The sequence below is a fragment of the Cephus cinctus genome, unplaced genomic scaffold (assembly GCF_000341935.2).
Source record: "Cephus cinctus unplaced genomic scaffold, Ccin1 Ccin1_scaffold0240, whole genome shotgun sequence".
NCBI classification, from domain to species: Eukaryota; Metazoa; Arthropoda; class Insecta; order Hymenoptera; family Cephidae; genus Cephus; species Cephus cinctus.
In genome coordinates, this window is record NW_014332956.1 from 756430 (window position 1) to 769530 (window position 13101).

General features: G+C 35.3%; 3 protein-coding genes across 11 annotated transcripts in view; 1 reads left to right on the top strand and 2 right to left on the bottom strand.

The window, feature by feature from the left end:
- Positions 1-66: 66 nt before the first annotated feature.
- Positions 67-1570, bottom strand: LOC107265795. Its single transcript, XM_015735606.2, has 2 exons — positions 1430-1570; positions 67-996 (listed from the first exon to the last, which is right to left on the bottom strand). Exon 2 carries the CDS (start codon positions 972-974, stop codon positions 324-326), a length of 651 nt encoding a protein of 216 aa, XP_015591092.1. The 5' UTR covers positions 975-996; positions 1430-1570; the 3' UTR covers positions 67-323.
- LOC107265787 (nuclear valosin-containing protein-like) lies at positions 1027-4985 on the top strand. 2 transcript variants are annotated; one of them, XM_015735584.2, is made up of 9 exons: positions 1027-1368; positions 1633-1833; positions 1960-2154; positions 2318-2647; positions 2719-2938; positions 3011-3936; positions 4007-4333; positions 4409-4630; positions 4688-4985. In XM_015735584.2, exons 1-9 carry the CDS (start codon positions 1210-1212, stop codon positions 4814-4816), a joined length of 2709 nt encoding a protein of 902 aa, XP_015591070.1. In that variant the 5' UTR covers positions 1027-1209; the 3' UTR covers positions 4817-4985. The 2 variants fall into 2 exon arrangements, with proteins under 2 accessions (XP_015591070.1, XP_024938902.1); XM_025083134.1 differs by lacking the exon at positions 1027-1368 and adding an exon at positions 1452-1578 and having other exon boundaries at positions 4688-4816.
- A 290-nt stretch (positions 4986-5275) lies between these two features.
- LOC107265789 (tubulin polyglutamylase TTLL5) overlaps positions 5276-13101 on the bottom strand; it is a 28325-nt gene continuing 20499 nt past the window's right edge. For 6 of the 8 annotated variants that reach the window (XM_015735592.2, XM_015735593.2, XM_015735591.2 and 3 more), the window contains 11 exons: positions 12663-12769; positions 12309-12522; positions 11784-12040; positions 11512-11711; positions 11217-11443; positions 10938-11130; positions 10673-10838; positions 10412-10552; positions 10182-10332; positions 9938-10104; positions 5276-9774 (listed from right to left, as the gene is read on the bottom strand). In XM_015735592.2, coding sequence (XP_015591078.1) covers positions 9555-9774; positions 9938-10104; positions 10182-10332; positions 10412-10552; positions 10673-10838; positions 10938-11130; positions 11217-11443; positions 11512-11711; positions 11784-12040; positions 12309-12522; positions 12663-12769 — 2043 coding nt within the window. In that variant the 3' untranslated portion in view covers positions 5276-9554. Of the gene's footprint in view, positions 9775-9937; positions 10124-10181; positions 10333-10411; positions 10553-10672; positions 10839-10937; positions 11131-11216; positions 11444-11511; positions 11712-11783; positions 12041-12308; positions 12523-12662; positions 12770-13063; positions 13096-13101 lie in introns of those variants that run through there. The other 2 variants (XM_025083138.1, XM_025083137.1) reach the window with 2 other exon arrangements.

The following is a 13101-nucleotide window of genomic DNA, read 5'->3' on the forward strand; positions in this document are numbered from 1 at the left end:
TGGCTCTTGAGGTAATAGCAGATTCCAATGTGATCGAGTACTTTTTACTCTAAGAAATAAGATGGATTTTGGAAAAGAAAGTTTATTCTGCGCTCCAAATTTATTTAACTAAAACAATCAGTAAATATGTACTAATGTAATCAGTTGGCCACATTAGCTGCGCAGCATGAAATTTGGTAATATTCATATTTGTATGAATTAATAGTTAACATTTCTTGAAAGTGGCTCTTAATCTTAACACTCAAATCACTCTTATATTACAATATATACTACATATACATATTTTCTAACATATACTACAATGCGTTAATAAATGTAAATGCTTATAGAGAATATTCAGCCTCAGGACAGAAATTATATAATTCAGCGGAACTTAGAAAATCATTCTCAACCAAATAGATTTTGTGACCATTTACTAGATATTGATAATGCTTCCAAGACAATATCTCAGATGGTTTTGCCTTTTTAACAGTTCCTTTAGAAATAGTCATAATTCTCTTTTGAAAAGGCAGTAAACCATTAAATACTGCCTTATATGTAGAATCGCCATCAAAATAAATTCTCCTTGTGAACTTGTAAGAAAAAACTTTTGCAGCAATGAGTAAACAGTAAGTTATTAAAAATGGAAGTACTAGCTGATATTTTTGTTTTACAATTATAAATTCCCTCTTGTTATCCACAAGAGGAAACTCTAGATTTTCCATTGAAAACACTACATAGACTGAAAGGGTGCCCATAAAGACTAACATAATAGTGGATGCATAATCAGTATAGATCCAAAATTTTTCTGCGCTTGTTCTGTATATTAAATCAAAATTTGGTGGTATATTATCCTTAGTCCTGAGGATATCTATTATCCTAGGTCTGGGTTTTTTTATATGTAGATTCATGTTCCTCACAGAGTTAACAAGAACACTCTTCATGCATGTTGGAATTTTCTGGCGCAGCGAAGCGCATTTCAAAATGCTCAACATTTTATCTTCTTGACATCAATATCTGTAAGTAAAATTGTAATATTTAAACATGAAATTACTTAATGATATCGTCTTGTGGGGAATAAAAGTTTATTAACGTAGGTTCAGTCGGTAATGTTGGTAAAGAAAATTGAAGTCGACGTAACAACATGTGAAACATTTCAAGTGAGAAAATTCGTATGGGACGATCATTTGGTAACAGAGAAAAAATATGATACAGTAACACATAATTAGCATGCAAAAGATAAAGCTTAATTCGTCGGTCGATATTATTCCTCTTCGACGCTTAAGTGCTAAGAATACCGCCGATACTGAATCTATGAACACAAATACAGTTAAGGAAACTTCAAATAGGATCCGTTGTGATCCTCTCATCGCTTCAAGAGTACATCAAGTAAGATTATGGATTTTACGTTCGTTAGGAACAAAATCTGCTGACTGAGGATGCTAATTACCTTTCTGTAGATAGATGCGTCTCATGAAGTAACGATTTGTGTGCTTATTGAGAGTGGCGTACGCTTACTTAGTTATTGCACGTGCTTTATACTGTCGTATAATAAAAAGTGGCGCCTATTTGTTATGGCGGCAACTACAAATTAATAGTGTAATTTCTTGACAACATTTTTTTATGTTATATATTCATAAAATATTTTTGTAGTATCTGGCTGCTAACGTGGAAAAGGTATATATTGAAGTAAACGAAGTAGTAACTTACTTACAAAAGAGGTATCGCGAATATAAAAAGAGAAACCAGGGAGCCCTTAGGGTTATGGTTCGAAAGGCGTACGATGAAATATCAAGAAATTATGAGAGGAAGTCTACTGTAATGGAACATTATGACGACAATGATGATTATGAGGTATTCAATATGCAGTTATAATATCTAGAATCATATGTAATTTGATAAGGGTCATATATTCTTTATATATATATATAACATATGCATAAAGTTTATAATATGTGACTATATTGTATTGTATTTTAGCCAAACTCACACAGGATGGATACTAGATTTAACAATCAGATGGTACAAATTTATAAAAAAGGCAATCCTAATGGCAATTCTTGTGACAGAGAAGTTGTGGATATCAGCGGTGATGATGATCCAAGTGATACAGAGGTTGTTGCTTCAAAGAAACCATGGGAGCTACCAATGTTATCAAATGAATCCCAGAAAAAAGCAAGCAAATATATTACTTTTATTTATGATATTATAAGAAAAATTAATTTTTTTTATATAGATACTATTAGTATTAATCATGTAGAAAATTTTGTATATGTAACTTATTACATTTACAGTGCAAACATGAAATATTTAATAATTTTTTTTCACCACTGTATAGTCTGTGAAGGAAGTAACGACATTTCCACTACCTCCGCCAACACCATCGCCTGTAGAGAAGCAAATCAAGAAAAGGCTACGAGTGGAGGATGGAGATAGTCCACAATTTTCCATAAAAAAGAGAAAACGCGAGGTTCTTGTAACTGAGGCAAAGATTAAATTTGAAAATATCGCTGGTTGTGCAAAAGTCCTTGAAACGATCTGCAAACTTCTAGTACACATAAAGCATCCAGAAGTATTTAAGCAACTTGGTATATCATCTCCAAGAGGATTTTTACTTCATGGACCACCAGGATGTGGAAAAACATTATTAGGCTATGCAATCGCTGGGGTTGGTTTTTTGTTTCTGTTAAATATCCTTTATATAATCAACTTGTAAGGTAATACATATTTTTTATTAAGGAATTGGAAATTCCGCTACTGAAAGTTGCTGGTCCTGAACTTGTCGGGGGTATATCGGGTGAAAGCGAAGCACGCATTAGAGAACTTTTTGATCAAGCAATCGCTATTGCCCCCTGTGTACTTTTTCTCGATGAGATTGATACTTTAGCCCCACACAGAGCAAATGCCCAGAGAGAAATGGAAAGACGAATAGTTGCGCAACTCCTATCTTGCATGGATGGTAAGTTCATTTTGATTATCACAGTTTGTAGTAAGATTTACTTATTATTATTATAACATTAATTATTTTCAGAATTGAGTTTAAAAGAAAACGGTGATAGAGTGTTAGTTGTTGGAGCAACAAATAGTCCAGATTTCTTAGATCCTGCTCTACGTCGTGCTGGCCGCTTCGATCGAGAAGTTTCTCTAGGCATTCCAGATCGTAACTCCCGGATGGAAATTTTAAAATTGCATACACAGGCATTGGCTCTCGCAGGAGATGTTAATTTGGCCAAAATATCTGAGCTTACGCCAGGATTTGTCGGTGCTGACTTAGTTTCGCTAATCCGAGAGGCAGCTATATTTGCCGTGAATAGAATTTTCGAGGACTTACAAAAAAAAGATACGGAAGACAAAATATCAATTGAAGTAGAAGAAACTACTGTAATAAACGACAAAGGAAACGTAGAAGATATAGAAAATGAAGTTATCTGTACTCCTGCAAGTCCAATACCGTCGACGTCTGTTCAGTCTCATATAACCCTCGATGACGACGATGACATGATAGATAATAATGTAAAAGCAGAGAGCAACTCCATGAAAACAGATAACACTCCAATAGATACACCAGTGGATGAGCTTTCTGGTTTATTAACATGGCTTCGTGAGGAACCACCACTTTCGCCAAAACATTTGGCGAATCTTTTCATTAATCACAAGGATTTCGAAGATGCTCTTCATGTTGTACAACCATCAGCAAAAAGAGAAGGATTTGCTACAGTACCAGATGTTACATGGGATGATGTTGGTTCCCTCGGTGATATACGTCAAGAATTACAAATGACGATATTAGCTCCCGTAAGACATTCCGAACATTTCGCAGCTCTGGGGTTAACTACGCCAACGGGGGTACTTTTATGCGGTCCACCGGGATGCGGAAAGACGTTGCTGGCAAAAGCAATTGCCAACGAGGCTGGAATTAATTTTATCTCTGTCAAAGGTCCCGAGCTGCTCAATATGGTTAGTAGTTTTATTTATGGAAATAGTGCCTTGTGTAACCGGAGAATTCGAATATTATTAAAATTTTTAGTATGTGGGAGAGAGTGAAAAAGCTGTCCGCCAATGTTTTTTGCGCGCAAGAAACTCAGCACCTTGCGTCATATTTTTTGACGAGCTGGATGCACTTTGTCCAAAGAGGTCAGAGGGAGATACGAGTGCAACTTCACGAGTTGTCAATCAAATGCTAACAGAAATGGATGGTGTTGAAGGAAGAAAAGGTGTCTTCCTGATGGCTGCCACTAATCGGCCGGATATTATAGATCCCGCGGTTCTTAGGCCAGGTCGCCTTGACAAAATCATTTATGTAGGATTACCTACAGCTTCAGATCGTATTGATATTCTCAAAGCTTTAACAAAGGTATCACGACTATTAGTTATGTATATATTGAAGTAAACATTTGTTTTAATCTTATATTTTCTGTACATTTTATAGAATGGAACGAAACCCAAACTGGCGGATGATGTTAGCCTGGAAGACATAGGAAATAATGATAAATGCGCAGGTTACACAGGAGCTGATTTAGCCGCATTAGTAAGACAAGCAGGAGTGGAAGCTTTGCGTGAATCTATGACAGGTCCTCCAGGTTCAGTAGAAGTTTCTATGAGACACGTTAATACTGCTTTTACTAAAGTGCGGCCATCTGTTCTGAAAAAGGTAAAAATCCTATGTCGATAAACGAAAAATATATACTGAGCATTGAATTTTCTATAGGAAATTGGGACTTACGAGAAATTTCAAAAAACATATTCCACTACTATAAAGAATCTAGAAATCACCCCAATGGAAACTCCTGCGGAGGCTGGCTTAACAGACGCAATCGTGGAAGTGATGGAAACGTGATTCAAATATACGATGCTCATAAATATTCTTTATTTTTAAACTTAGATGTATCGACAATTCCTTATTAATCAGTTCGTATATCTTAATATAATTAGCTTAGGTTACTTTTAAAACTCATTCTCTATTCGCCGTAAGTATGCATCAATATTTTACAAACGCTTTGTTTTGGTTTCACGAAATTTATATAATTTTATGTTATGGCATTATGTGTTTTAAGGATATGATAAAAAGACAATGTATAACAACGTTTTGTTATACATACTTAATGACAAATAACTGTTTATTAAATTTTAATTTCGAATAACAAACAATGTATTTTTTGTTCAAGTAATATGTCATTCACACAGCCTAGTCCATTTATAAAATTCCAATTATGAGGATACAGTGAAATCTATGTAAATTAACCTAAGAAAATCCTATTTAGTTATGAGGATATAATGGCAAGAAATATGTAGGCTATTATGTTTCATTGTTTTATTTTTATTATCTGTAATTTGAAGACATTGCCTTACATTGGGAAAAATATGCTTTAATATTGACGTACATAATTAATGCTTATTTTACTGTATATCGATATCTTCACAGATATCCTATATAACTGAGTTACGGTAACAACCATTTAATAATTATTCGTTACGATGTAAAAATTGTATCTTTAAAAAATTGTATCTTGAATCATTCGCATTTATGCCGTAATAACAATTCAAAAATGTATTACGCGTTATTACCAAAAAATTGTTACGCGTAACTCAGTCGTCAAAATTCAGCAGCTTTATTAGGACTAAATTTCAACAAGTTCAGCTCAACGTACTGGGATCTGTCGATTGCCGAAGATTAAGTGGCCGATATCGTAAAATCTACTATCGTCTAGTTATTCATATTTTAACGATAGAGATGATAAGCTGACTAGCAAATTTCTCTGATCACAGGTAAGAAGTGAGTGTCGCGCGATCCGCGCACGACACCGGAGGTATTATCGATATTTTCCTAATTCATATTTTCCCATTTATTTTTAATTCTTCATTTACTTTCATGACTTTTCTTTACTTGACTTTGGTGATTATTTTTTTTACATAACCGCTCGTTCCGGAATAATTTCCTCGAACACGAACATAAAATAATTAACAAGAAATTCCGGTGGTCCACCTTGAAAATAAGTTGTTTACAAGAAAGAACCATCTCGAATCATTTTTATTTGACAGCATAAGAAACGATTAACGTCTAGTGGGCCAAAAGACGTTATAACGTCTTGAAGGTGATGTTTGATATGTAAGGGGTGTATCCCCAGACATGACAAGAATTTGCGCCGGTACTCTAAAGGATTAGTAGCTACGATATCACTCAACGTCCCTCCCTATACAACAATCACCAAAATCACGAAGCGACACTGAAAATATAGATAATACAATGCGGCAAACGATTATTGCAATATGTAATAATGAAGAATGCCTTAATTATCCGTCACGCAAACCCTCATACAGTGAGATGTGTAAACGGAAAATAATACTAAGCAAACAGGATATATCAAAATTAGATGGGGTGCCATCCCCTTTGCTTAGAGCAGACTTCTTGCGAGCCAAGCATTCTATCGACCTAATTATTCGTATATACTTTTATAACGTATACAATAAAAAGGCATTTTGGGACATAATTCGCTCGTGGTAAGTGTCTGAGTTGTTTCCCTCACAATACGAATTGCCATTTTCATTTCTTGCTAATAAAAGTGCCAGACCCGAAGAATACTGTAAGACGCGGAACTAAAAGAAGATCCCTTTAATATTAATACGAAACAACGGTACGTTAAAACCGACAATTGTCCATAGGGAAAATTGCTACAATGAAACCTCAATCTCTTACACTGTGAAATTAAGTAAAATGTCGCGCGCGCACATCTCATATATGTATTTTATTATAAATACTGCGCGGATTGGCAGGATTATAATGGGTGTTACGGACACACAATACAAAAAAATATATTACTTCAACGCGTTATAAAGAAATATAAATAATAACTTGATACACAACATCGCAAATCGTAATCTTCGTCGTCCTAGTCGACTTGTAAAACTTAAAGATTTTTAAGTGACATCAACAAAATATAAATAGCAATTTCATTCTTCCCTCGAATCAATCTATTTTACTTCGGCATTAGATCGTCATTTGACATTTACCTTTTTATTCGTACGGAACAGAAGTGGAGCGGCGAATGGGCATAATGCGACGTATTTTGATCTATACCGTCTTATCGACTAATTCGAAATAAATAAGTGAATATATAAAGTACGTTAAAATTGTCGAAAAGACGTCGATGTGTTATAAGACTTATGAAACTAATTATAAAACTTCATTTATGGAGGCCTATCTAAAATACGAATAAAGATGTTTAATCGCATGTACCATATGATGATATTATAACCTCTTGTATAACAAACATTGCACTTCATTGCTTTGAAAACATTAATTTATAGCAGGCAATTATAATAATCGATTACTATAAAAATCATATTTTTATCGTGGGTTAAAGATACGTTAGTATAAATATGGCCAGATAACCAAATATAAGCATTGTATTGATTCCTCCAACGAGGCAGAGGCATAACATCGTTCATTAAGTACAGTGTTACAAAATGATGAATAACCATACGATACCTACATGTATACAAATATATCAATGACGTAATAAATAAATAATTATATGTGCAGTTTGAACATCTTCGTTGTAAAATTGTTATATTAGTGATTGTTACTTACTATACAATTACGTTAGACTTTATTAACAACGCTAGCTTAAGCTGAATCGTTTTTGTGTTATTGTTGCGTAAACTTTTGCACAATTAATTTAGCCGCTATTTTCAATTTAACGTTTGTGCATCGATCCCGACCGTATTTCATATAGCAAATTAAGGTATTATACAGAAAAACGTTCTCTAAATTAATCGACCATCTTTCTACGGTTGGTTTAAATGCGAATTAAGAATTAAAATTGGCCTCTACAATTACAAGCAGCTATAAATATCACAGTATACGAAGAAGATCAATAAGTTTTGGAAATTGAATTCGTGAAATTAAATTTCGAATTGAACTGATCAAGCTGGTTAATACGTATCTATCAATATAAATGCTTTTTATTACGACCTGACTAAACCCCACGTTTATTACAGACGGATGTGTGTGGATGGATGTGGATGTTTTATGAAAACTTGTTTTTTCATTTGGATTGGTACCTGCCAATCGTGGCATTTACCACACAAGAATTGTAAGCTTACGAATAACTACGTTCGCACTATGAATTACTTAAGCTGGTCACGCGTAGCGGAAACGTGTTTAAATAAATATTAATAGGATTAATACTATTGTAAGTTCATTCGCAGTTTACGAGAAAGTATCTGGCGGTAAAAAACCACTTGAAAGAGATAACGAAGTATCGCACTTCTCGCGAGTTTTAAACTCGCCTAATTGATAATATCTCAATAGAAAGATGGATCGAATACATTAAGTAAGTTTATTACCAATTTATTTGCTTATCGTCGCGAATTCTTGTTACTTCTGCTGCGAGTAGAAGCAAAAACGAGGCAGCTGATAGTAACAATTATTGATTGATCGACTGATTGGTGTTAGCATAATGTATTTGCTCGATTGGAAGAAAAATATTGTAATAGGAACGTTGTCTATAGAAATATCGAAGAATCGCAATGCCTGTCATGAATTACAACGGTTTCGCTACCATTGTGCTTAGTGAGAATAAATGATTGTAGTCATTGTAGGCCGGTAAAGTGTAACAGCCAGCAATACGAATGATTCTGGTGCATGTGAAATATCGAGTAATAAATTCCAAGTGAAAGCGTTGAAAAATTACTGAGAAAATTCTTATAATATTTGTGAGAATTAAGTTTCATTAAGCTTTAGATGTCTTTAACAGTACCAGGGTCGAGGCTCAGTTTAAAAAAATATTTCAGATTTCATTATGCATACCAGCGAGCCCCGTGTATTATACTAGATTGGCTCGTTTTTAATTTTATAGGAAAAGCACGTCCTATGGCGTTAATATGAAGTTATTATATTAGTGAATCATTCGTCTGCCGTTATAGACTAGGAAATAGTAATAGTCATTAGATAAAATTTTATGGTTGACTTATTATCGGTATCTTCGTTTGAAGACAACACACACTGTCCTCGAAGACGTCCGAAAAATCTCATTGGCCATTCCCATATGTAACTATAAAATTCTTTTAATCTATTTTAAAGATTTCGCTAATATTGTAACATTACCTTTAATATCGACGATTGCGAAGACTAGCTTATGGAATTGAAATATTACCTCAGCACGTTAAACGCCGAGCTGCTGCCAATGGATTGACGCCGAGTGTAATAATAAGATAGGTCAAGGTAATGACTCTGACTCTATTTTCAAAGATCGTAATTATGACTAAACGCAGTTAATTTTCAATCAGTTATGCCATATCAATTATACTTGATTTCACATTGGCAACAGCAATGACGTTCTTGAAACGTATTTCGAGACTTAAAGTTTCTAAAAAATATTATGTACTAAAGTATTTCGCATAAATATCCCTCATTTTATCTGGATATTTCTCTCCCTTTTCTAATTGGCCGCTGATATAATTGGAAAATTTTAAGAACGTTCCCCTCTCCCTCACTCATAAGGGTGTGGCTCGTTCAACGATATTAAAAAGTTATATTAAGTAATCACGAAAAATTGAACACGAATGTGGCGAAACTATGTGCGTGGGACTTTGCTCGTTCGGTTATTGGGATGGTTACATTTGCACTGTTCGGTTGTAGCTGCATTAGAATGTACTCGTGATGTGATGTGCGGTAACGAGCCCAAGAGATTAGGACCACGTAGGCTACCGGCAAAACCACTTCTACCCAAGAAGCTGTGAGCGCAATTATATAGCCGCGTTTGTAGGATTAGTACGTCGTCCAGATCCTCCTCGCTGCACCGCAATTAATACGATTATAGTCACGTAAGCGAAAGAAATTACAATTTCTAAGAATAATATTTATAATTAAAAATAGTCTATTCGCACTCATGCTTCGAGGCATTGATACAGTGAAAGTGGTACGAACAAATAAGAATTTAAATAACGATAAACTTACCTTGCTGAAGCAAGAAATTTTTGAAAAAGTCTATTAGGAACAGTACGAGGTCGATCGACGGTGTCTGCGTACAAATCCGTTTCCCTATTGTACAGATGTAAAAAATCGGATAACTGTTTCGCAGTTATAGCAGCCCTATCCTTGTCACTCAACTTACTACTGGGCAGCTGTAAAAAAAATATTGCTCTGAGAGAAGTAGATGAATTGTGTTATGATGATAATAAAATCAAATATTATGGCTTACAGTGAACAAGAATGGTGTTCTCAAATTGCTGGCTGATTGCTGGAGGAACTTCATCACAAGATCACAACAGGCTGGATCAGCATTGGGTTGTGATATCTTACGTAGTGTGTATCCTAAATATAATCCAAAGGCCTTTCTAGCTTCGCCAGGACTATAAAGATTGTTATCATTTACTGGAAATCAATTAGCATGAATTGAAGGTACAACAATTTTACGATATTATGAAATACCTAAGTTTATTTCCGTCTTGCATCAACTGCATCACTTGAGCCTTGTGTTTGTGCGTATCTACATCCATATTCTCTTTACTATCACCGCGGTCCAAACTTTGTTTATGTCCTTTCACTAATGCTCTCTCATACCTCTCATATCTGTTAAGAGATACATCTCATAGATCATTAAATCCTGTGAGTCCTTAGACATCGCCTCCAACTGATCATAACACTCAAATCGATTATAACGAACGACTGAGATTACAGATAAATCTTTACCTAGATAGCCTATCCAATGTCACTTCTGGAATTATGAAATCAGTGGCGCGACTAGCAGCTGGAAATAGTTGCTCGTGCAGCATCAAATTATGATTTGTATTAACTTGCTGTGGTACTCTTCCTGGTCCCAGAGGATCAGTCACTACCGGTATTCCCGTGGAGGGATCTAGAAAAAAAATACATTACACAACGCCGATGTAATTCATTTAGAAAATAATTGAATTCTGTTGAACGACTTACACTAATATCAAAATACATTACTAACCTAAGTACTGAGAATACATCTCCCACGATTTTGGACTAGGAAATATGCGTACGAATCCTCCTCTACGTTCAAATTGAGCCCTCGCAGATGCAACGATCCTTTGCTGCTCCGAACTGAGACCTGATTTATTCATATTGCTTTTTGCAATTTTCTTTTTTTGCGATAACGTCTCAGCAGAATGCACTCTTCTGTACTGAACAAAAAAATATTAGATTTTCTAAGACAGTTTTGATACCTGCTTTCGATGCTCTGTAATCCCTGAACAACTCAAACACTTACGCTAGTCATTTTCTTATTAGGATTCACGGCAAGTCGTGTGTGAGTAGTTTGTGGTCTTAAAATTGGATCGACAGCAGGAATACCTACGAGAGTGAGAAGATCTGCCATCAGGGCAGATTTTAATCTGACATCCAATGGAGAATCACAACCGAGTGATGGTGTCAGATTGACTTCCAGCAGCCAAGGTTTTAACGTGTCATCGATAAGTATGTCAAAGCCAAACAATTCTAAAATAGGGACACAGGTTATTTTAAATTCATATTAAATATAGTACTAGTATTAAATATATAATTACCAAAACACGTATCTGAGTGCTTCACGAATTGCTTGACACCGCTAACGATACCGGAAGCAGTGGCAAGAATTGATTTTATAATAACGTCCTCTATTCGTTGCATTAACGATTCAGTATCCTGACCGGTTGAACGCAAATGCCTAAGCAGCGCCGACAGCGTCCATTTATGTCCAACATCTTCAGCATCCGGATCTTCGCTTCTATAAGAATATTTTTTTTAATCCACTAGACAAGAACGTTATCAAGATTCGTCATAAAACGTGTGTACTAACTTAATATAGTCAACGTGGAACTTATTGATACTGTAATTACACAGATGCATACAAGGATTCCAAACATACTGATTTCCACCATCGTACTTGACTGTAGCAAATCTAACCAGACCCTCCTCGTAGAGATATATTAAAAGAGGATCATAATTAGTAACGGCCACGTAAAGACGTAAGTCGCACTTGTGCCCATCGACGAGTAGTGGATTATTTATGTATTGCGCAACTATTACGGATTCATCGGTTAGAATCTTCTCCGGCTGCAACATTCGTAATACAAATGGGCACGGTTAGACGTCAGAAGTTTGCATGTACTTTTTTTTTTAATACACACGCAATTCACATCACGCATTTGTCAAGACAATCAGAAAAAGAATAAATCTTATTTATAGTATGTTCAATGGGTAAGCTAGTCGACTTATATAATGAAATAAGTTTCCAGTTAACAGCTTGAACACGCAATCGAAGATTACACTTGTGAAATATAAAGTCCCACTAAAACCGACACCTAAAAATTGTTATGCTCACACTGTTAACAATGTATATACCACGACCGCGAGAACTGGCTTTTGGTTTGACAATCCAGGGCCCACGATACCTGAAGTGGGCCGTTAATAATTCCCTATATTCGCTCGGCAGAAGAAACGTTTGCGGTATGAAATCCAAGTTTCGCGCGCCTTTGCTCCTCTGCATCGCTTCGATATTTTTGTACAAGCGATCCTTGCGAGTTATTTCGTAAGACCTGTAAGGGGAAACGCATAGTTATTAGTCTGTTTCCAATGCAAACAATGCGAATTTATTGTGCATTGTATTATGAATATTTAAAAAAAAAATTTCAACGTCTGAAATCTTCTTAGGCAGTCAACGTCAAGTTCGCTTTACCTCGGGAAATGATTCACCTTCTGATAAGCCGTGAGATTTCGGAGAACGTCCGGTTTAGGATGGTTACCCATCCACAGAAGATTGAAGTCCGTTTCGTTCATCGGAACCTGCGCAAAAGAACGTAATAAAAATCAGACATGTCGTAATGATCGTCGTAGTAGAGTTGTAGGTATAACCTATATTAGAAAATACGAGTGTGTGTTCGGGTCAGTAAGTTCAAGTGTATTTTTTGTGAAACTTCAGTACCTACAGTCGCACCTGTAATCTTAAATCTACTTTTGATAATATAAAATACAGAGGTAAGCAGATCTCAGGTAAATTTTCATACCACAATAACATTTCGGGGAATCAATAAATTAATTCCAAGTACATTAAACGTTTTGATATTCATAATGCATTACCATTCCCATAGGTAGAGTAGAGCTTTGCTGACCTTGCC

Coding starts and splice junctions, on each gene's coding strand:
- LOC107265795 (XM_015735606.2), bottom strand. CDS start 974: ATGTTGAGCATTTTGAAATGCGCTTCGCTGCGCCAGAAAATTCCAACA.
- LOC107265787 (XM_015735584.2), top strand. CDS start 1,210: ATGCAAAAGATAAAGCTTAATTCGTCGGTCGATATTATTCCTCTTCGA. Junction 2,155..2,317: donor CAAATGAATCCCAGAAAAAA/GCAAGCAAATAT, acceptor ACCACTGTATAG/TCTGTGAAGGAAGTAACGAC. Junction 4,631..4,687: donor GGCCATCTGTTCTGAAAAAG/GTAAAAATCCTA, acceptor AATTTTCTATAG/GAAATTGGGACTTACGAGAA.